This window comes from Passer montanus, unplaced genomic scaffold (assembly GCF_014805655.1).
Source record: "Passer montanus isolate IOZ18808 unplaced genomic scaffold, ASM1480565v1 scaffold69, whole genome shotgun sequence".
NCBI lineage: Eukaryota > Metazoa > Chordata > Aves > Passeriformes > Passeridae > Passer > Passer montanus.
Window position 1 is genome coordinate 6,829,734 of NW_024372036.1, and position 27,210 is coordinate 6,856,943.

General features: G+C 36.2%; 1 protein-coding gene across 1 annotated transcript in view; it reads left to right on the forward strand.

The window, feature by feature from the left end:
• CFAP47 (cilia and flagella associated protein 47) overlaps positions 1–25,975 on the forward strand; it is a gene marked incomplete at its 3' end in the record, with an annotated part of 64,411 nt that extends 38,436 nt beyond the window's left edge. The window contains exons 24-34 of the mRNA XM_039729334.1: positions 95–195; positions 1,276–1,435; positions 6,194–6,386; positions 7,767–7,976; positions 17,010–17,107; positions 19,149–19,277; positions 20,668–20,917; positions 21,709–21,912; positions 22,600–22,693; positions 23,213–23,353; positions 25,780–25,975. Of these exons, the coding sequence (XP_039585268.1) occupies positions 95–195; positions 1,276–1,435; positions 6,194–6,386; positions 7,767–7,976; positions 17,010–17,107; positions 19,149–19,277; positions 20,668–20,917; positions 21,709–21,912; positions 22,600–22,693; positions 23,213–23,353; positions 25,780–25,975 (1,776 nt within the window). The remainder of the gene's footprint in view (positions 1–94; positions 196–1,275; positions 1,436–6,193; positions 6,387–7,766; positions 7,977–17,009; positions 17,108–19,148; positions 19,278–20,667; positions 20,918–21,708; positions 21,913–22,599; positions 22,694–23,212; positions 23,354–25,779) is intronic.
• Between the last annotated feature and the right edge of the window lie 1,235 nt (positions 25,976–27,210).

Below are 27,210 nucleotides of genomic sequence, written 5' to 3' on the forward strand. Positions count from 1 at the left end.
ACATGTACAGAAACAATGAATTTGCGAAGGTACTTTGAGAAAATATTTGTCAAATGATGCTGTATAAACATTTTAAATTGTTTTTTTCCAATAGGGCTTCTACCACTTGTGGAGTTCTCCTCAATGGAATTTAAATTTGAAAAACATTCAAGTTACATGCATTCCACTACTGATGATATGAGTATGAATTCTCAGGTAATGACATTCATTGTCATTTTGTTCAGTTTTTGATTTCATGTTTGTCTTTTAATCACTATAAATTTTATCCAAAATTTAAAACTGGGCTTGTACTAACTCTGAAAATAAGAATATGTGGGCACTATGAGAAATTGACCGTGAATTGTGTAAGAAATAGATATGAATAGTATAATTCTGAATATTTTCTGCATCTGCCTATACCAGTAAATGAGACAGTGATGGTGCCAGGATGCAAATGATTTGAGCCATGATGGGCCAAACAGTGAAACTGCTATCCCCGTGCCTTGTATGGTAGTGACTGTGCCAACTGACACTCTCCCAAGAATTCCTTGTCATGACTTACAGCTTAATAGAGGGAAAAAAGGCACTAAATTTAATATTTGCAACACAGGTAATTTGTATGAATGCAGAACATACCACTACATAATTAATTGTCTTTAATCCCTGAAGGCTTTGGTAAGAAATTAGAAAAAATATTTTTGACAATGATGAAAATACTTGAAATGCTTTTTCAAGTGCATTCAATAAACAATGATAATACTAAGTCACGGTATTTTCCTAGCTAAGCATGTTTCAAAAGCTGAGAGAGTAACTCTGGACTAAAGGAATTTAATTTTTTTTTTGTTTCAATTGTCATTTTACTGAATTGAAAGAATAGGTTTTGAAAATCTATTGTGAACTTCTTCCATTTTCAACATCTCCACCTGTAAGTCTAGATGTGAGCCATGTGTTTAGTACTTACTGTTCTTCATTTTTATCAGGAATAGGTCCTCATTCCGTTTGTCTAAGCACTCCCACTGTGATGCTTTGATCTATTTACCTTGCTTAAATGAGGTTTTTCCATTCTGGAAAGAAAGTATTCTCTTTGTGAATGTGGTGAATGACTGGAAAGCATCTAGTCTGTGCAGATAGGCATACTCATCTTTGCACCCCACAGATATAATAAACTGAGTTCTTCTTGCTTTTCCTCTGGTGTGTTTGCACAAAGAATGCTTAGGAAAAAGCAATGTGAAAAGTATCACAGTGTTTGCTGCTTTCCCTCTTTCAACATCATTCCTTTTCTGAAAACATTTACAGGACCTTGTCCTGAAGTGTCGCTCAGAATATGGTGTAACATGGAAATTGAATTTTGATGATGCAGACAAAAATATAGAAGATGGTATTTTCAGATTTAGTCAGAACCATGGACATATTAATGAAAATGAAGAAGTCAATATTACTGTGTACTTCTGGCCTCGTAAGTAATTTTACGAATTCTTCTATAGATTGGCTATTTGCATAGGGATGTTTAAATGGGATTTTATGATGAATCAACACCAGTACTTATTTTGTTCAACTAAAGGGCATTTTTTATTCTGAGAAAACATGACAGTTGCAGACCAAACAAAAAGTGTGGAATCACTGTCTTTGAAATTGCATTATTTGAAAAGTAAAGTCTGCTTTGTGCATAGAAAGCATCAGGTTTTTCACACATAAAGCATCAAGAACTGGGATAGGTGTATCTGCTACTTCAGATGCATTTATGTTGTCTGACTTAGGTAGTAAAGCTTTCCAAGGTACTTGGAATGCTTTTAAAATTTACTCTAAATAGACATAATTTAGATAAGAATAGAAATTTCCTGCTTCAATAAGATTTAAAATCACTTGTCTCTGGTATTTTTGGGGTAGACTGGTCAGGCAACCAGTCCCTAAGAAAAAAATATGTAATATAGATTTCTAACAAAACTTGGAAGAATAAGGGAAGATGATCATCAACCATATAAGTCCAGAAAAGGAATAGAAGAATAGGAAAATTAAGATTCTACTTTCTTCCCAGCTAGGTGTTTAGTGTAGACAGTGATATAGAAGATTCATAGGGTGTAACACTGTACTTGAGCTGATAAATCCCACCAGCAAATGCAACTGATGCCCTCAGAACCCCACCCTTTTGAGAATTTCAGTGCAGTACTTTTGGGGCTACAGCATTGTCAAGGTGAAGAAAAGTTGTTGTGATGTGTCAGTTGTATCTGATGCTGAGTCAGCAGATGAGCATCCCTGTCCTAAAGAAAGATGTTGCTGTTATTCTTCATCATAGCACTGAAATCTCTAACCTCAATTAAGCACTGCAAACAATTTAATATAAATAAAGGAAAATAGAGATATAAGACTCTTGCCATGACTCTATGATAAATTGAGAAGACTGCATTAAGTATGGTTCTGTAAATGTTGTGAATATGCAAGAGCAGTGTTTAATTGCACATGTTGCTTGGAGTTGCTTGTTGCAGACTGTGAAGCAGAGAACAGCATAAAAATAAAAGCCAATATTTTGAATTACAGGATAAATTGTATGTGTAAATGCAGATGTGTATATATATATAAATATGACTGATAAATGACTGTAATTTGAAGTTATCTGTATTTTTGCTGTGTTCCCATATCTTTTGTTTACAGAAAATCATAAATAACTGTAAAGATCAATTACCCTTAATTCAATGTTCTAAGTATTTTCTCATGATTTATATCCTATTTATGCTGTACCTTCAGTGCATATCATTACTCTCTCTTGTAAGACAGCATTAAATACATCAAAACCCACACAGGAGTTTTGTTAATGAACATCAGGCACTAGTCACTTTCATAGGCTTGTACTGTAAAGTTGTAGTATGTGGGGGGATGAACAGACTGTAAAATGAACTTTGAGTGTGCACTAGGATAATTTATTTAAATATACTGCAGCAGTTATGATAGAGTACAAAATGCTATAATAAACTGCAGTGTTTAATGAAATGGAAGAGTTTATGTTGGTGGTAAAATCACGCTAACTGTTAAAAAATACTCTAAAAATAGAGATTTTCAAGAATTGAACACATTACTGCGATCCTCTTCTGCTGTTTTATAGTATAATGTGTTAACATTTAAAAAGAAATTTCACAATATCTAACTTTGATTTGAAAAAACTTATCTGCAGCAAAGGAAGTTACAAGGAATTTGTGCTCTTGGGCTCCCTTACTGGGAGTTCAGAGACGCTGGAAGCTGTGATGATTGTGTAATGGGCACGGATGACAACTTAGATACTTTGATTGTGTGGTCTTTCTTTTTTTCTTTCTGCAACAGCAAGCTATTCAATAGCTGTGACATTTAACAAATTCTGTGAAGAAACTATTAGTTTAAGTTTTTATTTTTATTTTCTTTCTCTTTTTTTAAATTTTTTTTTTTTTAATACATGTAAGTTCTAGCTGTCTGTGCCTTTTCTGCTTTGAAGTCTGCATTTCACTGTATGCAAATTGCTCAGTGCTAGCTATTAATTCTGAAGGGGTATAGATGCAGTAACACCTGAATTATCATAAGGTACAAGGCAACTAAACTACAAATGTGCTTTTGGGAGACAAATGTGGGAACTGTATAACCATATAATAGGCACTTAAGAGGGTGAGAAGAGCAGAAGGTGTTTTTCCTTTCTTCTCATAAACTCTGAAAATATAGAGTTGATATTCCTGGAGAAGAGAAAATATTTCCCATATAATTCTACAGATTTTGTTAGTCCTTGGCAGATTTAGATTGACAAATTTTTAAGTACCATCAAATATCCCTAAGGAAAATGTTCACATCTGCTGGACTAGAAATTAATGGTGGTATACATCAGAGTGGTAACAGCAGCCCAGGCTTTGACAGCAGTCATGAAATGTGTGAGGAGTAGAATAAATTCTTGACTTCAGCTGTCATTTCTGGACATAATTTTCATTAATTTCTAAGTAATTTATTTAATGTGAAATATCCTGAAATCACTGGTCCTAGGTGTTCCAAACTAATGAACAAGTCTTAATGAATGACAGAATTCATGTGGTTTTGCCTTTGTGTCTGTTCAAAATGATCATGGTATTGCATTGTCCTGGTGTTTGTGACATAAGCAATAATTTATTGGTTTACATACTATGCTGAATTTCGGTGTTAGTAAATGTGTAGATCCACACACAGAATGATCAGTGATGCAGGATAAGCACTGTCTGTTCTGCTCTTTGGGTGAGCTGGGGATTCTCTGGCATGGAAAGTGTAGGTAGAAAATTTGTATGAGAAAAGTTTGACATTACTATTGCCTAACTTTGAAACTATGGATAATACAAATATTTTAAAATGTGAGTTAGTGAAAAATGCACATTCTTTGGAACTGACATATGCTCCTGTACTTTTCTTCCTTCATTGTGTTCCATCTCTATGGTATTTATTGGTTACATCCTTTCACTTCACCTTGTCATACATATGGATGAAGAGGACACCAGAAATATATTTAGTTACAGCCCATCTGTAGGATGGCTGATACATGGGAGGAGCTTGTATAGAACATCCTTTCTTACAAGCTTGTAAGAAATACCCTGTTTGGCTCTTCATCCATCTCCATGACTTTTTTTCTGATGCTCTTTCACCTTTCCTTCATGAAAGAGCAAAGTGCCAGAGGAGGATGTGTTCCTGCTGTATCAAAACCTGGAGGCAGAATCTTTTTAGCCTTCTTAGGAGTATTGTCTCCTAAAGCTGATTTACATTTAACACAGAATTAGTCAGATGTTGCCAACAGGGCAGCAGATTCCCCTTAGAGCTGGTTTTCAGTTTGCATTTTCATGTTTGCTGGTTTGAAATGAAGGGATCTACAGGTCATATTCTGGTGACATAACAGCATCCATGATGCTCTTCTGTTGTCACCTCCTTTAGGAAATTAGTTCTTACAGGGAGGAAAAAAGGCAAAGTACTTTGAAGGCACTAGATTTTCTTCTTTTTGTATGTAAACAGTGACAGCTCTTTCTCAGGCTGTGGAAGTAATGATCTGAGATAATCTCAGAAGACCCATTTTGTTCCCTGACATGTATGTGTTCGTGAAAACACATAAATTACATATTTTTCTGCTATCTTAATTATTGGGTGAGGATATTTCCATACTGATCTAATCAAGGAGAATCAAAGGAAAAGGTGTTTTTTCTCAAAGATTCAATGAAACTTTTTGGGTTGTTTTGCAACACATCATTGCAGATTTATTTCTGAATCCAGGAGTTTTTCATTAGCTTTCCCTCAAAATTGCTGATTTTGCTAGCTCTTCAGTAAGTGACAAGGACTGAGGGTTGGGTAAATGGCACTGCATGGTTTAGAATGTCACTTTCATAGTTTAGCAGCTGTGGAAGGAAGCACTTTGTTCTCTGTATCAAAAAATCCCTGTTTTTCCATCTTAGAGAGAACCGCCTTGCAGCAGGGAGCAAGATGCCCGAGAAGGGGCAGAACACAAGGAAATCCTTATCCCTGCTGTGCTGGGCATAGAGTGCATGCGTGTGTAGAGAGCACTTGGAGAAGAATATTTGGTCATCCCTTCCCTTTTCTTTTGGTGGACTTGGCAATATTAGGGTTGCAGTTGGACATGATGATTCTAAAGATTTTCTCCAAGCTAAATGATTCTGTGAAATGGGAGATGCTCTGAGTGGAGGGTAGAATCTCCTGCTGGCTTGTGTGAGGCTGCTTGGCCACTCTATAGGTTTTGGAGGCATCTTTGAAGTGTTGTAATTGCACTCTTACACTTTTAAGTGTAATTTAATTGCACTTTAAAGGTATCGACCTTTCCTTGTCTCGGCAGTCAGATGCTTCCAATAGTTACTCCTTTATAAAATAAGCATTCACTGTGTCAATTAGTGTAATTAAAAGTATGACCACAATCCTTAAAATTCTGCTGTTGTGTTGGTATTTTATATAATGGAATATTAATGCAATAAATTCATTTATTGAAGTTAGAAAAATTCGGACAAGTTAAAAAAATGTGAATTTCTGGTATGCTAAAGGCAAGTGTTCTGAACTCTCTTAATAAATACTCTTCTCATACAATATTTATGTTATGTTAAAACTACATTTTGAGAAAGAAAGCAGTACTAAATAAAAAAAAATTCTTAACAAACAAAAATTCCAACCTTGAACCTCTTACTATAACTCTTCTACGTTCCTGTATTTATGGTATTATAAATATGTTTTTAAACCTTTTCAACAGCTTGTCCTGGGACATACACATCTGAAATAATCTTGCATCTAAATGATAATTCATCACAATACATACTAACATTGTCTGGCACTCTGAGGTCACCAAAATTAGATTTTCATCCTCCCTTTTTAATGCTGATGCCAGTTCCTCTGGATGTGGAAACTGAAGCAGTAATCACCATCATTCCACGGGATTTTATAAGGTAAAAATCTCAAAGTATATTTTTTACAGAAATCCTGAATAATTCTTTGATTCATTCACTTCTGAAAAAGTGAATTAATATTTGTTTGTGAATGTTAGCATTGATTTTATGCTCAGAAAAAGAAACTGTATATTTAAGCGAAAATTAATGTAATTAATATTGTTGAATATTCAACAAGGCCATGTTTTTTCCTCACATGTACCTGCTTCATGAAGTGTCTGTCTTCTGATATCTTCACTCTATGAGTTTATATCAGAAATAGAAAATTACTATGGATAGCAAAAAATTCACAGCAGAGACTTACCAGGATTTTTTGTTGTGTTTAGCCAGATACTAAGGATTTAAATCTTATTTATGTTTTTCACATTGTGGTAACATAAAATCTTTCTGTAATTTTATTTTTTTCTACTCCATTGGTTTGAGGTTTAGCTAATTGAACAGTTGGAGGGGTGTGGTTTTTTTTTTTTTTTTTCCTTCTTTCCATGTGAGGTTTTATTGAAAAGGACAGCAGAAATGTTTTAATCCTGCCGCTTGTTTCAATAAGAAATCAATATATTTTTTATTTTTCTTTGGATCACTTTCTTCATCCTGGTACTTGAATTTAAAATAGAGGCTTTTGGTAATCTCCATATAATGTAGTACAACTTATCATTGCAACTATTCAAGTTTTATTCAAGTTTTTAAGATTTAGCTTTTCTGTTTGTAATTAGTAAAGAATAGTAATATTTGCTTGCTATGCTTGTGTAGGTATATCATTTCAATACTATAATTACAGCAAAAATTTCCTTTTGTTGTAAATTAATTAAATTACCTTCCAATTATTATTGTCTTGTCTTGTCTGAGTTGTGCTGATTTATCAAGTGATTTGTCTGTTGTCAGTAGCTCAGTGGTTGGAACTGAAGGGATTCCACATGAGCCTGGACTGACGGCTGTTCTTATTTCAGAGCTGAAACCTGGAACTACATAACTACATACTGAAGTATCTTCAGCATCTTCACAAATTTACCCTTAATATTTCTATTTTATAAATTGCTGTAACTTAATTGTGCAGTAGTGCAGTTTAATGAACACTAATGAAAGTTTTGAGTTTCAGAAAACTCTTTATGCCTTTTGTAGCACAATTAGTAGAAATTTCATTTGGTTGTTCAGATATTGTGGGTCAGCATAAAATGTTCAGATACATACAAAGAAAACAAACTAGTATCTAAATGATGGAAGAATTTTATTTTTTAAATTAGTTTCATTTGATTTGCACTTGAGAACTAAAGTTGTTATTCTGTATTCAACTGTAAAAGAGTTTTGCGAATGTGAGAATCTATGAATTAACTTTATTACTGCAATCCTGTGACCACAAACACCTACTCTTTATGTTTAACACAGGCAATCACAAATCAGAGTTAAACTTCCTGAGCTGGAACTTGCAGATGGTACCAGGACTTGCCCTTTTTCTGTGGAGTTTCCAGAGGGACAAAATATTGTTCTTTCATCAGATGGCACAGCTAATGAACTGAGCTGCCGTATCAGCTTCAAATCACCTAAGCCAATGTCACTTTTAGGGGAAGTGCTCTTCATTGATCAAGAAGACAACAGGTAATGTGTGCAATTCCAGTTCACCTGGGGGAAGGTTCCAGACAGACCAGGTTGGATATAAGACACAGAACTCACAAGAGTTGGGTAAAGGAACGCAAGAATCTGTTATTGTCACTGCTTTTAATGAAGGAATGGGACCACAGTGGGGCTAAAAATGATTTATTGATCAGATAAACATCAGTCTCAGAGGCTGTGAGATTTCATAGGAGCAAGCAGTGGGCCATAATAGCTCAAAGTAGTCACAAGTGCTTCATTCCAAGACAATATGTAACTTTCTAATCCAATGGACAGTTGCCACAAAGTTTATTTTTCTTTTCTAACCTATCACCTTTACTTAATTCTGCTGCACTGCAGATACTTTTATCCAGTGGGCTACTATTACGTGTTCACACATATGCTTCTATTATGACTTTTAAAATCTTAGCTTACTTTATACAATTATACCCCTACATTATAAACCCTTCACCATCTTACCCAATACAGTTTTTTACTTACTTAAGATATATTCTTACTTACAACTATAGAAACGTGAGTTTATGATTTTTCTTAAGGTGTGTGCACTTTATTTTTACATCAATCCAAGCTTCTTCCAAGGCTGCAGATCAAACTCTTCAGTGTCTGTGGAAGTTTCTGTCTTTCAGTTTTCCACAAGAATCCTCTGAAAAAAATGAAAATGGAAGATAGACATTTATTTCTTTTTTTCAACTGAATTACATTCATGTCTAAAAAATTCCACTTTGGTCTCTTAGGTAAAGTCCTTCTAAGTGTCCATCTTAAGGTGTTGTTTCCAGATCTCATCCATATCTACTGGTAACTTATCTCTTGCTCAGCTCTGTCAGGGTGGGATGAGAGGGTGAGTGCAAGAGGAAGAAAGATGGGCAATGCTGCTATTAAAGTCATTCCTGTATTTAGTATTTACACTAAAGCAACTATTTTGAGGGATAAATAATTCCATCCTGCAGCTTAGAATGGGCTTTTTAATAAATATAAAACTAAATTTTATATTATTTTGATGCAAGTGTTATGGATCTTTAAGTTATTGCTGGTCTCTAGGTTAATATTTCAAATTTTTCTGTATAGATTGTCAACCAAGAATCGATTTGTTACTAATTTTATTTAATTCTAGGATTTAATCATTGTGTGGGGTGTGATTCATAAATCTGTGTTAAAGCTAGCTGTAATTACAAGAAAAGAATAATTAAACTTATGTTCAATTCTGAAATGTAGCTTCTGAGAAGGCACAATATTTAGTTTTAATAACTTTTTATATGATGCACTAGCAGCTTCTCAAACCTTGTTATAGAGAGATAAAAATTCCTCCTGTGTAATAAAATTTTTTCTATATTTGCCATTAAAAGGAAATAAAGAATATTACTCTCAATTTAAAGGCAAACTGAATGTGTTTTAAAAAAAAAAGATAGCAAATAAAAGTCATCTAAGTAACCTTAACAGCCATTCCTGCTCATGAGGGTGAAAAAATTCATGTTCCAGAATGTCAAATCATCTCAGAATTATTGCTAGGTTTTAAAATGTAGAACTAAAGCAGTTGTTAAAGGACAGAACTCATAACAGTAGTTTGCTAATGTATATGGGATTTTCTGACCTGCAGTTGAGCTGTGGCTGGCTTTAAGAGCAGGCGGTGTAAAATCTGAGCAAAACTGGGTGAAATAACACAGCATCAGAAATAAAATAATTATGTGTGTGTCATTGGTCAGTGTGGGAATATCATTTGTATTGGCTTTCAGATGGAATTATTTTTATTGTAACTGAAAATAATTCTTTTTTCACCTAGAAAAATCTGAGTAAGCACCCAATTCTGTAATCCTGACAGTTTTCTTCTTCTAGTAAACTCCATGATAATTCCATGATAAATCCAAGTCTGGATAACACTGCTAGTGTTATTATGTGCTTTGATACGACACTCTGTAATAATATGTAGCTGGAATTTTTTGTTCTCTGCATATCTTCCCCTCATTCCTGCCAGCCCCCATGGGAGCCCTGTGCCACGTGTTCAAACTTCTAACCTGATTCAACTAATTATCTAAGCATTTGAACAATTTCTTTCAAACTGTGTATCTAATGAATTTGTACTGCTTTGTTAATTTGAGTGTTTTAAAAAGATAAGATTTCAGGGTCTTCTTGATCTTTAATAATAAAACAATGGAACCTATAACCTTTTATAACACCTGTAAAAGCTAACTGGTCTTGAAAAAGTTCCTGGACTGTTAAATAAGCTGTGAAATCTCACAGTATCAGTTGCTGAAGATATATTAATTTGTCAGGTGTTCTGCCTTTATATTTCCATTTTCAAAGTGATAATATGTACTTCAAAATGATTTGAACTAAACTTTTGAACTTCAACTCCTGTGTTCTGGGATATTCTTATTAAAATAAGCAATTCAAGACTTTCAGAGGTTTGTAAAATATTGATTCTACAGCTACTTAGAAAAACACCCTTAACTTCTAAGCAGAACTAGTTCTAGGCATATTTCAAAGCAGGAGTATTGAGGAGAAAAACACTCCACAGGGGTTGACCCTGGCTGGATGCCGGGTACCGACCAAAGCCTCTCTGTCACTCCCCTCTGCAGCTGGAAAGGGAAGGGAAAATATAATAAAAGGTTCATGAGTTGAGATAAGAAGAGAGATCACTCACCAAATATCCTCATGGGCAAAACAGACTCAAATTAGAGATACTAATTAAATTTATTACTAAAAAAATCAAAGCAAGGTAATGAGAACTAAAATACAGCTTCAAAAACACCTTCCCTTCACCCCTCCCTCCCTCCTAGCTCTATCTCTTCCCCAGCAATGGAGGAAAACATGGAATGGAGGTTGTGGCAAATTAATCTCGCATTGTTTCTGCTTCTGCTTAGGGAGAGGAGTCCTTCCCCCACTCCACCATGGGCTCCCCTCCATGGGAGACAGTTCTCCATGAACTTCTCCAGTGTGAGTCCATCCCATGGACAGCAGACTCCCCAGACTGCTGCAGCGAGGGTCCCTCTGCCATGGGGTGCAGTCCTTCAAGGACAGCCTGGGTCCCCCATGGAGTCATAAGTGCTGCCAGGAAACCTGCTCCAGGGTGGGCTCCTCTCTTCATGGCCTCCCATGGGTTCACAGCCTCCTCTCAGCATCCCTGTGCCCCATTCTGGGTCTCCTCCCTGGGCTGCAGGTGATCTCTGCACCCCTGTGCCCTCCTGGGCTGCAGTGATCTCTGCACCCCTGTGCCCTCCTAGGCTGCAGGTGATCTCTGCACCCCTGTGCCCCCCTGGCTGCAGTGATCTCTGCACCCCTGTGCCCTCCTGGCTGCAGTGATCTCTGCACCCCTGTGCCCTCCTGGCTGCAGTGATCTCTGCACCCCTGTGCCCCCCTGGGCTGCAGGGGCACAGCTGCCTCACCAGGGTCTCACCAGGGGCTGCAGGGAATCCCAGCTCTGGTACCTCTGCCTCCTGCTCCTCTTTCTGCATTGACCTTGCTGTCTGCAGGGCTGCTCCCCTCACCGATTCTCACTCTCGTCCTCTCTGCCTGCAATTACATCTGTGCCATAACTTAAAAAAAAAAAAATAAGTATATTATCACAGAGGTCTTGCCACCATTTCTACTTGGCCCAGCCTTGGTCAGTGGCCTGTCAGTCTTGGGGCTGGCTGCTGTTGGCTCTGATGGAGGTGGAGGAAGCCTCCAGCAGCTTCCCTGTAGCCCCCTCCCACTACCAAAACCTGGCCATACCAACCCAATGCACTTTACTTAGGCTCTGTAATATTTTGCTTTTCTAAATTCTAACATGTCAGTAGGATTGATTCACAAAGCTATACTTAGTCCTAAATAAGAATGACTTTTTTGCTTTAAAACAGAGTGAACATTGGCTAGAGAATAGATAATGTTGGATTTGGCTGCTTTACAGAAAACATTTGAAAGATGACAGGCAATAATTTTTTGCAATAAAGTAATAATAAATGTAACTGTAAAAGAAAACTGAAGAGATAAATGGTTGCCATTTATGCAATAATTTACTGTGTGCACAGATTCCATTACATGGAACATACGAAAATGCATTAATTTCTAATAAATGCATAAGTACATAATTCTAATATTACTTTAAATCCTTATGCTTTCTTTTTGCTCCTTTGAATCCAAAGCTGAAGAAAGGATTCTTCCTTACATAGGACTGATAGGAATTCAGAAGTAAAACTTTACATAAAATCTAAGACTGTCTTGAGCAAGTATTTAATAATTGGGAGAGATATTTAGCTATGACAAATATTTTGCAAAAAATCCCCTCTGCGAACATGGCATGTTTATATATTTGTTCTCTGATTATTGTTATTATATATTTTAATTTGATGATTATATCAAGAGTTTAGCATAAAAGAAATTTTTCTGCCATCTTGATTGAAATAACATTATTATTTCTGAAAATAAGTAGTAAACAGGCAATCAAAGAAAATGGTGCTCTGGGCAGCAAAATATATTAAAATCCCCACATGTGGTATAGATAGGTTGGTGTGTTATTGATGACACAAAGTGTGCTGAGGTTTTTTCCTCCCATGGTCTACAGTTCTCCCTTCCCTCTCCCTCTACCACTGAGAAGCCATGGAAACTCATGAAATTTCTGAATTTATTCACATTAGTCATGGCTGAAACTTTAGGAAAAGAGAATGTCAGGGAATGTAGCCTCTAATAACAATATGATAGAGCTGAGACACAGTCACTAACCCTATTATGGATTGGTTGCAGTTGTTTTGATAGTCCATCAGATCTCAGTGTCTCACAGGGGAAAACATTCCCTTTGCTCCTGGGAAGTGTGCCCAAAGCATCCAGCTCTTTAATAGGCACTGCTGACAAATGTCAAATCCATGTATTCTGCTGGCATGCCTGGGAGAACAGGAGCTGTCAATTTCTTTGAATATCATTCACATTGCATGAGAAAGCAGAGAGCTAGGAAACATTGGAGTTCTTGATATTTGCATGCTGCTTTGCAGCATTCATCTGACCTAAGAATATGTTGGCATTTTACCTCAGATAGTTGGAAGTGCTTTTGAAAACAAGGATGGTCCAAACTCATTAATCACTCTGTTCTTTTCTGTGCTTGTGGCTTTCTGCCATTGTGATGGTCCCTGACAGCTGAAGCATCTCTTATTCAGGAATTAAGTGCCAACGTCACTGCTGCTACTGGAAAAAAATGCAGATGCTTTCCCAGCTATAAGTCTTACATATAGCATGAAATTATGTGTCAGCCACTGTTCATTGTTGTATTATGTTGGTTGCTGGGGAAGCCTGAGCTCCTGCTATGAACGATAAGGTCCCTTCAGTGTGGGGGAACTGCTTATTTGTGAATAATGGCAGAGCTGGCATGGGTCATCTTTTCCTCTTCCTTCCAGTTCCATCATCTCTGGATCTGTTCTAAGATTTTTGAGGGGAGGGAGGAGGGCAGGTCTTTATTTATATTTAAATTGCAACTTCCCAGCATCTAACATTGTGAATAAAGAACATTATTCTTAAAGGTCTATAAAATGCCACACTCTTAGACAAGATTTTCTTTTGTCAGTAATCACTTCTGCAAGCAATTTGTTTTGTTTCCTTATCTGGCAGTTTGAGTTTCTCTTAAATATTTTTCTTAAGTTTACACAAATGATGTTGCTACAAGAATTTGTCAGTTAGATGCTAATGGATTTGGATTTTTTTTCTCATTAGAAATTTAGTGATATTCTGCATCTCTTAATGAATACTATTGAAGAAAGGTTATTTAACTATGCTGACATACTTAGAGCATTTGGTGTACACTGATACAAAACAAATCACTTGTTTGTACTTAGGAAACACCTGAAATGCTATAGAGCACATTAAAATGGATAAATATATTTTGGTTTGGGTTCTTTTGTCTTTACACAAACATTAAACAAAGTAATGGAAACAACCCCAGAGTTTCTTTAAGAGAAGTGAAATAACTCCTATGTAAGCTTTGTTTTACAGTGTTGAGTGGTATTTTTCTGTCATCACAGTTGGAGCTTTACTTTTGGTGATCAGCAGGTTTCAGATGTTGGTAAACACAATATATTCAATGGCCATTCTCCTGTTCTGTGTTCTTTGGAAATATGCATTAGGAAATAAACAGTGGAGTAGCAGTGGCAATGATGGTTCACGTAGATAACAAATTTTTTACTTGCTTTAGGAAGCAATATAAAACCAAATACACTGAATAATTTCATGTATTAATGACTTCACATTTGCTAGCAATACAAGCACCTTTCATTCCAACAGAATAGTAAAGACTTTTCTAATATTTAATTAAACTCTGCTGCAAATACAAAATAAATATGTTGTGCAAGACTCCTAGTTTTGTAACATCATTTCTTTAATGATGCCGTAAGTAAAGGTCAGTGGTACAAGATGCTTTTACATGTACAGAATGCACATGTCTTTGTAATCTCTCTTCTGCATTTGTATGCTAGAGTGAATGCTTTTCTATCTAGTGTCCTCTCACTCAGTTCCTCAAAGGCATATGATAAATAGTTAGCTCCTAGCACCTTCACTTTTCTGCCATGTGTCCTTGTGAATGGAGTGGTGTTATGTGATTCTCAGATGAAATTTTCAGGTACAGACTCATTCTTGAATTTTGTTTCAAATAGCACTCTGGGAAAATGCTGTAATAAAGTACTTATTGATGATACGTGGACAGGTGGCCAATAAATGAGTTAATATTTATTATTATCAGAGAATGCCTAAGGTTGGAAAGACCTTCCAGAGATCACCTTGGCCCCTCTTCAAAGAATCAACTCTATTGCCCAGTTAATTTTTTTAGTATCTTCAGGGATGAGACTTCTGGGCAGATTTCTCTGGGCAGACTTTTCCAGTGTTTAGCCACTTTAATGGTTTTGTTTTGGTTTTTGTCTCTTATGATGTGATAGAATTTCCTGTATTTAAATTTGTACTCTCTCTTAGATTTTGTGGTCTCACTAAGCATCACTGAGAAGAGTCTCCTTCTTCCTTACTCCCTCCCATCAGATAATTGTGCACATAGACAAGATCCCCTTGAGCCTTCTTTTCTCACAGCTGAGCACTCACACAACAGCTTCTTCAGTCCCTTCTCCATCCTTCAATCCTGACCTCCACCACCTCCTGCACACTGCAGCCACAGTCATGGAAGTTTAATCCTTATGATCAATATCAGTTGTTGACTTGCAGAATCCATCCTCCCTCCTCAATATGTTCATTGTTTTCTGTTAGCTGGGTGTGCAGACATCTGAGTTACTTTCATGTAACTTTAGAGCTGTCTGTCATTAACCTCTGTACAGCTGCCTTCCCCTCCTGCCCCTCACTCAGCTGTCTGAAGTTCACCTGAGTGCCTGCAGAGTATTGACAGTTGCCATTTATCACAGTAAAGTCATGAGTTGGAAGTTGCAAACCTTTCTGCGTTGCGTTTATTGATCCTGTGTGTCTTTCAATGGCTTGCTAAAGGCAGAACAAACAAGCCCTGACACTTGTTTTGAGCATGTACAGTTGTACATTTTGTGCACACAGGTAGGTGTGGATGTACCTCTCACAGCCATCTGTCCTGCTGGTGCTCTGCTGCTGAGATGATTTGCTGAATAAAAGCAGAAAGAATGATGTTTGCTGCAAGAAATATTATTCTGCACAGTGCAAGTGGCCAGAGCCACTTGCCTTGGCCCTGGCCTAATTCCAGTAGGATTAACATTTCCCAGGAACAAACCAAAGCATTGCAGAGCTGGATTATTTACTTAAATGGCTGTTAGGTATCAAATTGGAATCCCAATGGGAATATTTACGTGTAAGAAAGTTGGCTATGGATTTTGTTGGGACCTTTATTTATTAAAGTTGCCTTGAAAGCGATGTCCAAGAATGTTGTGTTTGGAAAGTTAAATATGAAGGAGGAAACAAAACTACTTTCTGGTACTTTTAAAACATTTCTTTTTTCCTTGATTATGTTATTCCACAAAAAAAATAAAATCAGTAAATCTAATTATGTCATATTATAAATAAATTAATCTGGGAAGTCTTGTAATATCTTTTAATATTAATCTAAATTTGCAATAAATATAAATTTCTTTTTGGTTGTTTCAAGGAAATAGAAAATATATTCATTTCTTCTGTGCAAAGTATATTTAAAATATGCATAATTCTCAATGTATTAAAGCAAGATGGATATCAGCATGCTGTTTGAATAATTAAAACACATTTTTCTTTTTACTTTTGACAGTTTAGTCAAAATAATTAATTAAAATTAATGTTTATTAATAAGTAAATAAGGACTGCAAACCCAGATATTTAATAACATAGGACTAAGCTCAGTTTAATTACCTGTCAGTTGCAATGAGCTAAGAACATAAATACAGATGGCTCCCAGCATTGCATTGATGGCAATAATTTGCTTGTTGACTACACACTGAGAGACTGAGGTGAAGTACAAAAGAGGGTTAAAAGGTGGCTTGCTGCACATCAATTAAGTTGCTGCAGGTAGAACAGACACTCCAGTGAACATCGGAGCATGGACATCAATTTCTATTATATTCCAGCAACTGCAGTCAATATCTTATTGTTTTTAAATTGAATCTATTCATTTAAAAATATTTATTTTGACATTTCTGTAAAGTCTTATAGAATAAATGCTACATCAAAATAGAAGTTGCTTTTCAAGAAAACTTCCCTTGCCAAAAGTTGTAGGACATATTATTTAGAAACTTAGCAGGCATCTTTAGGAGACTTATTAACGTCAGTTGTAATTTTAGTAGTTTTTCTTTTTCTTTTTAGAAATACAGAGTTAATTTATTTCACTAAATCTCTGCTGACTCTTTCAGACTGATGATACACCCATGCTCATGGTAAAACTAAGAAGTGGAAATACTATAGCAAACTCCAGCATTTTGAAGGGTTCAGCCCCACCTGTGTAATCTGTTCAACCACTAGAGAAGGAGCAGCAGTTCTGATACCTACACTCTGTCTTTTGTTCTTGTGCTGAAAAATATCTTGATTACCATTTGTAAAAAGAAAATGGTAACTTATGTGTTTTGTTTTCAACAGGTTCTCATTTCAAGTTGCTGGAACAGCAGACAATTGTCTTCTCACATTATACCCATACTTGGCAATGCACAAAGATAAAAAAATTATCTGGAGAAGCAGTAAGCAGTCAAAACTCTACCTATTCTATTATGTCCATTAGTATTATCATTGTTTTCAGGGTGATAACAGGAACGTGATTCTCAAGATAGCATTTTCCCTCATTTATTGCAGGGGAATACTTCAATTAAACTTTTAAAACCATTTAATGGCTTCAGATTTCTTGGTGAAAATGAGGACAAGTTATATAAATGATTGGGTGATATTTATTGAAAAATATTGAACACACTGAAATCTTACAGATTTTTTTGTGAAGTGTTTTAAATATGAATATAGAAAACAGCCAAAACATTAGAGAATAAGTTCATTTGAATTGTATTGATAGACAGTGATCATATGTTTTCAAGAAAGCAAAAGACAAACCACATGATGTTATTTTAAAATGCGAACATTATTTGCCTGTTGGGAATAGTTTTCAGGGTTTTTTAACTCCTGTCCTTGAAGGGAGAAGGGCACAGCTATCTTTTAAGGCCTAATAAAAACCTGTGGTCAGGGAGCAGAAATATTTTTATCTGCATGATGTCTCCCTCTGCCTCCCTCTGTCTCTAAATCTCTGCCTGTGTCCCCCCTGCTGAACCCACCTCTGCTGCCTCAGTGATCTGTGATCTCTGTGTGTGGCTGTGCTCATGGCAAGATTGGGATCATTGTATAATTCAGCTTGGAAGGGATCCCTGGGGCCATCTAGTCCTGCTTAAAGGAGGTTCAATGTGGGGTAAATGACTGTTTTTTATAGCTGTATATGTGATCTGATGTATTTTGATGAAATAGAGAGGTTTTTCAGGTAAGCAAGTAAGTCCTTAGATCTGAGGTAGATTTAGCATCAAAGACTGAATTCTAAGACTGCATTAACTTAAAGTAAGCATGTCACTCAGAGTATTTAAGAGAAAAGAGAATTGATACTTTGGAAATTGAGAAAGGCATTAGCAAGGAGACAAGTCATGTTTTGGTGTTTTCAACCCAAATTGATGAAGATAGTTACAGGTACCACATCACTCAGGGAAAATAGCACAATTAAATAAAGATAGGAAGGGGAAAAAGGTATTATCACTTATTAATGTGTAAATTTTTGTTTATTTTCTTTATTTTTTGTGACCAATATACCATTTTGGCAAGCTTGTTTTTTAAAGATGCTTTGTAGATTTCCATTGAGGTTTAAGCCAAAAATGTAGTGATGGTTTTATAATAAATGATCTCCCATTAGTATTGGGATATTTCTGTTCTTCATTGATTGCTTATTGATTTGTTCACACATCAGTTTGTGTCAGTTTTGAAGCAAGTCATTACTGCTAAATTCCTTAAGTCTTTTTATGTGATTTTGTATAGACTGTGTTGGTGTGGAATGCTGTTTAATATGACCAAACCATATCTATACCACACAGCATCTTTGAAAGGTATCCAGGAAGGCTTTTCCTCCACTCTGACACTATGCTCTTGTTTTACTTTCTACAGGTGATAAAAATAACAGTGCCAGCAATCAAAAGTTAAAAGATAATCATAGAGAGTTCTTGCTTCTCTTAGTGATGTGTTTGCCTCTCTGGAAACTACACTTGGTGCCTCTTTTGTTTTGAACTGACAACAGAGGGTCCTTTAATCCTATCTTAGGCCAACATGAGAATGTCAGAACATCTGTTATTTCAGATCTGATGGATTGATAAAGTTTACTTCTGAGTTTTTTTTGTAAAATATGTGTTGTCAAGCCTGAAAGAGCTTGATAATGAGAGACTCATTACACAGCTGTGAACAAGAGGTCCTTAAGAGCATTTTGTTCATGACACAGAATTCTTGAACTAGCATTGTAGGGCTTTTCAGCAAGCAGGAAGATGCATCCTTTAAAATATACAATTAGCGGGGAAAAAAACCCAAAAATGCATGAAATTTTTTCTGGACCCCTGTCTAATGACGAAAACAAGACTTTCATGAGTCAAATAAGAACTGTAACTTGAAGCATGAATTAGAAAAATATAGAAGTAAATATTTGTAATGTGTTAGAGCACTGACAGTAAAATATGTTTTCTCAGCTACAACTTGAATATTTTTTTACAGATAATAAAGACTTCAGCACTGGAGAAGTTGTTCTACAGCCATGTATTACACCACCATCACCTTCACACAGCTATTCTGCAAGTTCTTTAGGTGAAGAGAGTGGCTCAACCTATGAAGATTCTCAATCAGGTATAGTACAACACATAAAATCAATGATCTTATAAAGAATTAGCCTCTTTTCTCCACGTTGTATTGTTTTTATCTTCTAAAATCCCAGTAATATTTTTTTAATTCACAAGGGTATCAATTAATTTTATTTTTGCATCATTTAGTGCAACTGCAACAGTAGTATTAAAATACACCTTCAAGGATGGAGTCACCTGTAAGAGCCGTAATGAGAGATGCGGGACTCCAGGCGGCTCTTCCAAAACGCAGTTTATTCCATGCAAGATGTTAGAGCAGTCCAGGGTCGTGGGTGACAGAGCCTGTGCCTACAGCTGTCAGCTGCATCTGCAGGCAGGCCTGGAGACCCTTAGTTTAGGTTACAAATGCATTATATATTTTAATTTGCTGAGCATCTTAATACAGTAGAACCAATCTATACCTTAACTTTTATCTATAGCCTGTCATAACTACTATAATTACCATATTCATGTTACTATTCTCCAATCACTGAAGATTAATTAGTACATTACAGTTTAAGCTAGAAGTTGTTTTTCAGTTTTCTTGCAGTGGAAAATTCTGAGACCTTTTTTCTACTTGCAACATTTGCTAACTTGTTTGCCTGTGCTATCTTTCTGCTTGGTAAAAACATCTTGTTTGAGGTGGGTTTATCCTTTGTTCTAAGTCATAAAAACCCCCTTCTAACTAACATTTGCCTCCTTGGTTATCCAGTAAGACTGACTCAGCAATTCTTTTCTTCTCTATCAAAACTTGCTTCCATCCTATTCCTTCCTCAGCTTCTACATTCAAAAATCTTTCTGCTAAGCTTGTCAAACTTTCATCCTTCCCAACAGTCACCTAAGTTAGTTGTGCTATAAGGAAAACTATTGTTTTTTTTCTTAGTTACCTTTTTGTGCAATGATGTTGTTGTTGATGTTATCAACTAATAGTTTTAAAAATATATTTGTAATGAACAGATCAGAATTTAGGAATGAGATAGCCTAACAGAGGGGAGAAAACTCCAAAGGCTTATAGATGTAGTGGGAGTTATGTACAATAACTGTTAAAGTGAACTTGCAGTGACTGACAGGAAAAGCTGGGTCTGTTGGAACTGTGTGTGAGACTGACCCTTTTAAGATTCTGGCTATAATTTTGTAAGCCATACCTGAATTTATTTTTTGCTGGTTGGGTAATGCTTTTTTCTGAAAGTGAAATTACATTTCAGTATATCACTTGTTCTATTCCTAAAATGTGTATATGTAATTTAAATTGTTTTTTTCCTAAAATAAGTTGATTATTTGTTGTCTGGCAGATTTTGTTCTTTGAAAACAATTGTTTGTTGAATATTTTTGTACTAGACAAAAAATGGGGAAATAAGAAATCTTTCTGCATGTTTTATTTTGTGTATATTCTTCAGAGAGTATTGCTGATGAAAGTGAGAGTGATGCATTTGAAAGTGAAGAGAATGAAGAAACAAGTGAAGAGAGTGAAACTGACAGCGAAAGTGATAGGAAAGAAAAGAAGCATGAATTATCATTTTTTCCTGATGAAGATGAGGAAGAGTACAGCTTCTTTCAAAAGACCCTAAATGCTGTACAGAGTTGGTTTGCACTCTTTGGCTGGTCTAAGGGACAGAATCCCATTTCAATACCTTATTCACTGAGACGGTAATTGATGCCTGCTTAGAACTAACTCCTGTCTGTCTCATAACAGGCTAACAGGTCTACTCTGGGGGGTTGGATATGATCTAAGGAATAGAAACACACTCTAACGCACAGTTTGCTATCAAAATCTATATGGTGCTTATATGAAAATGTCATCCAGGTGTTAGTTTTTACTGTCCAGAATACATTTTCAACTATGATACTGCATATCATAATGCAGTGTGTGTTAAATATGCAGTTCAAAGTGTATGTCACGTTCTTAACTGAAACTGATTCTCCTCTGAGACAGAAAACAGTTCTAGCCTTTGTCCCTTCTTTGGTGGCATAAGTAGGTTCTGTAACAATGTCTTTTCCCCCCACATAATCTAAAAATCAAGAAACATATGAAAAATAATATTTTATAATCAAGAGTCTTGCAAGCACCCTGGAAATATATCAGTTGTGGTGGCCTCACTTATTTGATTTTATCTAACTTGGTTCTAAATAGTGAAGAAGCCACTCTTCTGGAAAACAATCACATAGACATTTATAAACATGACAAAAATCCAACTTATGTTTGGTAGAAAGCTTTTATTTATGAAGGTATAAATATTCCATGCAGTTCAAAATCCTCACTTTATTATGAAAGATCTCTAAAGATGAAAAAGTGCTGTACTTTTCAACCCTCCTTGCTGCTCTTTTTATTTCATGGTTAAATTAGCCTTGTGATACATGTGATTGTAACTAATTTTGTGCATTTAGAAGAATAATATCAAATTATATATCAATATAATATAAAAATTTTTCTCTCCTAGTGATGTGTCTATAGTCCTGCTAGCTTTTTCACAAGAAAATACTTTTAAACGAAGGGTTGACAAAGATAAGTGTTTTTATGATATGTTATTGAATCTGAATGGACAACCAATAGGCATTGCAGCATGCCAGTCATTGTCCCCTGATCCAGTAGAAAGAATGTTTCAACTCCACTGGCAGCATTCTGAATTGCTTTCCTTCCTTAAGTAAGTACAAGTATGGTGAGATATTCATGTGTGCACCTTTTCTTTCCAGTTTTTAAAATTAGCCTTCCTCAAGCCTACTTCTAACTAGATGGTATACAGTGGGTTTAGGGTTTCCTTTATACTTTTTGTGAGATAAGATGTATGTATTATAAACTTTAATTTATTTTTACCAAGGTTATCTGCAGTGTTCACTAAGCAAAGCGTCCTTTGGTAAGGTTATATCCAACACAGAAATTCCACAGGAATTCGGCTTCCTTAATTGCAAAAGATGGCTTGTAACCTTTCTTCTTAGACAGGCTCAGTAGACAGTCAGTTCAAGTTTTTCCTTCATGATCTCACCATTCCACTGATGCTCTTGGTGGAACCTGATGACTCATTTGGCTTTCACATGGAAATGGATAGTATTTGTTTTAAGGTTTTGTGTTATAATAAATCCTTCGTGGAGGAGCAATGTTCAAGAAGAAGTCAATCTGTCCAGACCTGTATGTTCTTAAAGTGTGTATTTGTAGCCATAGGAATTGAACATGAGTTTCTATCCATGAAGATCATCTAAGCAATTAATGGAGCTGGATCACTACTCCAGAGGCTATTCAGATAGAGGAGATTACACAAAGATTAAACAACTTCAAAAAATTTGATTTCTCTTAATTATAGTTTTTATTAACTTTTCCTGCTTTGTGATTTCAGAAGGAAAGGAGCATATCTTTCTCATGTTATGCCAGAATTTCTGCTTGAACCAGAAGATTATGAGATATGGACTGAAGTAAATACTGGACTGAGGGTAGGTAGGTTTGGTGTTATTTCTCCTTTCAACAAAGCCCACATGCTTAGTTTCAGTCCTTTGAATACTAGTGGAAGTTCTTGGTGGACCATGAGTATTCTATGCTTTGGATTGCATAAGTCTAAGCACACATGTGAGAGTAAGTAGGAATTTAAACTGACTCCAACCTTTTCATTGGTCTCCTTTTTTTTTCCCCCATTCCTTCTGATACTATAAATACCTGATATTAATGTCCAACAGATATGTTTTAAAAGTAGAGATCTGATTATCATACAGACTTTACCATTTTAAGTAATTTGTGTGTTTTCCCTGTTCTTGATTGCTGCTTTCAAGTCCTGTCAATTCTTTATTATGGTTCTTATTCCTGAGATAGCAGCAAACTGCAAATGTTGGTCACTATTGCACTATAGTAGATGTTATCACCCTCTTATGTCATTGATTCATTATTGTCCTCTTGTGAATTTCTTATCCAAACTGATGAAATTAATATTGAAAAAAAATCCCATCTTTTCTCTGAAGTGTTTTGTGCCTGAAGTGAAGAGGGGAAGCATGAGAAGCTCAGGCAAGTTAAGTGGCAGGCGCATTTTTGTTCTGGAGAGCAGAACGTTTGAGACAATGAGCAAACGAGCTTGGACAGATGTGCTGCTGCAGATGTACAAGGTAAATTGCAGATATATTTACTACCAGATTCGGAGGAACTGATGGCTAGGAGCTTTATTTTGAAAAAGATTTGTGGTATACTGGAGGTTTATTTTTTTCTAAACACATCTTTAACACTAAATACTTGTATTTTTTTTTCTCTAACAGAGAAGGAAAAAAGAGAGTGAGAATATTTTAATTTTCTTTAAAACCTTATAAGTGTGTTAATATGTTCCAACCAGGAAATGTTATATTATAACAGTCTGCATTTTGCAGAATTAAATATTATATAAATATTAGTGCAAGTAAAGAAAACTCTTCCATGCTTTTGTGTTACCTTGCTTAGAAGCCCTTTTCACTGGACATAATTGCCTAGATGTGTAACTGTAGCATTCATTACCTTACATTCAAATGGAATTTTTAAACAGTTAAGCATTTTTTTTTACAATAACTATTCCTTTTAAATATGATCATCTTGGTCAGTATAGACTTCTCAAATTTTGTTCAATTTTTATTGCTACTGTTGGTAAAGAAAAATCTTGGGTGTCATGTTTTCCAAAGTAAAGCTTATGTGCTCATCAATGATCAGTGCATTTATGTGTCTAAGGGAAAAAATTTATTTCTGTTCCAAGGGATGGAAAAGAGTTTAAAAAGATAGCTAATATTTGAGCTTCCCAGTACAAGTTAGACATGGATGTACTGGGGTGTGACGTCAGTGAAGGATCCCACAGATGATTTAAGAGACTGGAGCATCTGTCATTTAGGGAGAGACTGAAAGAGCTGAGACTGTTCAGCCAGAAGAGAAGGCTCAGGTGGAGGGGTGTGTCTAAGAAATGTGTTTCAGTACCTGAGGGGAGGTTGGTTGTGAAAAGGACGCTGCCAGACTCCTCAGTCATGCCTCATGATGTGGTAAGAGGCACCAGGCATGAACTGAGATGCAGGAAATGCCTTTGAAGTTAAGTAACATTTTTTCCTGTCAGAGTGGTCACACACTAGAACGGATACCTTGAGGAAGTTGTGGAGTTACTGTCCTTTGAAATATCCAAAGCCCAGTGGAATGCAATCCTGAAAAAGCACTCTGTTCTTGGAGCAGGAAGTTTGATCCAGGCAATCTCCAGAGCTGCCTTCCAACTGCAACTATTCTCTGACCATGTGATTATTGACTGGGAAAGCACAATAAAAAATAGAGATGAAACAGTATGTGTACATGGGCTGAGACAGATGGCTTAAGGACACATGGGAACATGGGTGTAGGAAAATGCAATCATAGTTACCAGATAGCAAGTCACTTTGCTGCTCTTCCAATTTGCTGTAGTATTCATAGATATGTGACAGACTAGCACAGAGCAAAACCCCACAAAAATTAATAGTATCTGTGTATGTTTTGTTGGTTGGGTTTTGATTTTTTTTCTTGATGCGATAAAATCCTAAAGAAATACATAGCTTGAAATGCCTCGATTCAATCAGATTTTATATCAGTCAGGTTGAGAAAACATCTAGTATCAGTCCAGGATCGGGGATGAACAGATTATGAGCAGCTCTACCGAGAAGGACTTGGAGGTGTTGGTGGATGAGAGGCTACATGAGTCACCCATGTGCACTTGCAGCCCAGGAAACCAATTCTGTCTTGAATTTCATTTTAGGCCTTTGATGTGAATCTTTTCAGGAGAAACAATCAGTGTAATTTGGACCTAAATAAGAACCTAGGTCATGAAAGATACAATTTGAATGTTTCTATAGATTGTGCTGGACATCAGTGTAAGTAGTTCAGCAATTAGAGCTTTGGGTATAATATGCACAGTGATTCTTGGAATACAGATGACCTAATGATTTCACAGGATTCATCAAAACTTGGAGAAAAGTTGAAAACAAAAAATAGACTCAGAGAATATCTCAAATTGGAAGGGACCCATAAGGATCATTGAGTCCAACTCCCAGCTCCTCTCAGGACTACCTAAGCTAAATCATATGACTAAGAGCATTCTCCAGATGCTCCCTTGTCTCTGACTGAGTTGGTGCCATGACCACTTCCCTGGTCCAGTGACCAGCCACCCAATGAGTGCAGAACCTTTTCCTAAGATCTAAACTTGCCCTATTGCAGCTCCATTCCTTTTCCTTGTGTTCATATTCCTGATCATCAGAGAGAGAAGACAGACACCTTCCTCTCCTCTGGCCTCATTGAGGAATTTGTAGAGTGTGGTGAGGTCACTCTTCAACCTTCTCCAAGCTGAACAAACCAAGTGATCTGAGTGGCTTCTTGTTTGTCTTGTCCTTGAGACCTTCCACCATCCTGTGTAGTGGTTATGTGGGTGCAATCTTCTAAAGCTTTTCTAAATTAGAAAACCTTTTGAGTTTGAAGTGTTTGTTTTTTGTTTTTTTTTTCTTTATCTGTCAGCTCAAAATGCTTTCTTACAGTTCATGCTTTAAAACATTTTTTGTCATTTCAGGTATTTGTTCTTCCATGTGTTTCCTTCCGTATGATTCCTGACCCAGCGAGCTTGGAGAGCTTGCAGAACATGCCAGGAATAAAATCAGAACCTTTATGCAGTAATGTATATTCTCGATATGAACGAAGTGTCCTCATCTGGTTGAATAAAAACTATGAAAAAAATCGAAAAATTGTGTGGAAAGATAGTCAAAGAGGTGAGATACTTCTTTCACTATGTTCTTTCTTCTATTCCTTTTGTAGACTTTTGCAATTGTTACTCATAGATATATTGTGACAGCTTGCCACTAAAAGTATTTTTTGGTATGAGTTACTGCCTACCCATATGTATTTCCTTTCCTTGTGTTTCTGTGTTCCAAGATCAGCATCTTTTGATTAGCACTGTTGATGATGTTCTGTGTGTTCTTACAGTTTTTAATTAGGCATAAAGGGTGATGTGAACCTTCTCACTTCTTTCCATTAATGTTGTCAGGAAGTGCTAACAGTAATTACTTTGTTTTAGTAATCCTGTTCACAGTCAGACACAGTTGTTACTATGTGTGCTTATAGTGACATGTTTGAGAACTAGCTTTTCAGAGTTTTTAGAATATTTTTGTACATCCTTTATTCAATGACATTTGGGAAGGCAGTAGAGATCAAGGTTCCAGATTACAAATCCGGTCCTGCTTGCAAGAGCGGGTTGACTCTCATGGTTGCTTGACTAAGACTAGATGAAATTAACCTTTCCATTTAAGACTGATCTAGGCAGTTCTGGTATTAAAATCTGACAAACTGTTCAACCACTAGTAAGTATTATTTCTATTTTCTTTCATGACTTTTTCCTTTTGATTTTTGACCCTGAGTTAATTTCCTTTTTCAGCAGTAATTTTGGGTGTGTGGTGAACACCAAGAAAATCCAGCCTGGTGATAAGCAGGGATGACCTCAGAATGGCTTATAAGCCATATATGGAAAAAAATTTCTGGTGTCATTTTTTGCCTCAAGCAATTTCTAACCTCTCTCAGTTATGGATAATCTATTTGGATGTCATCTTTCATAAGTCTCATTTGGGCAGAATCTCTATTTTTCATATGCTTGGACGATCCCTTTGCTTTTCTCATTTTACTGTGTAGAAGCAAATTGTAGTAGCTATTCTCAAATATGTTGGTACTTCTCCTGGTAAGATTGAAGTGTTAGTTTGTACCTCCTGCATCCAACAGAAACCTGGGCCTGGTCTTATGATTAACTCAGGGAGCTCCCTAGCTAAATAACATGCCCTGGGTGTATTTGCAATATATTGTTTTTTATTATCTGTGCCTGCTTTAGTGGAGCTTTCTTACAGCTGCCAGCACTGCTCTGCTGGGCTTTTCTGAGCCCCTGTGTGTAGATAACATCTTGCAGAGAGAATGGCTCTGTCTGGCCAGGGTTGTGGCTCACTGTAAATGATGCATGGAT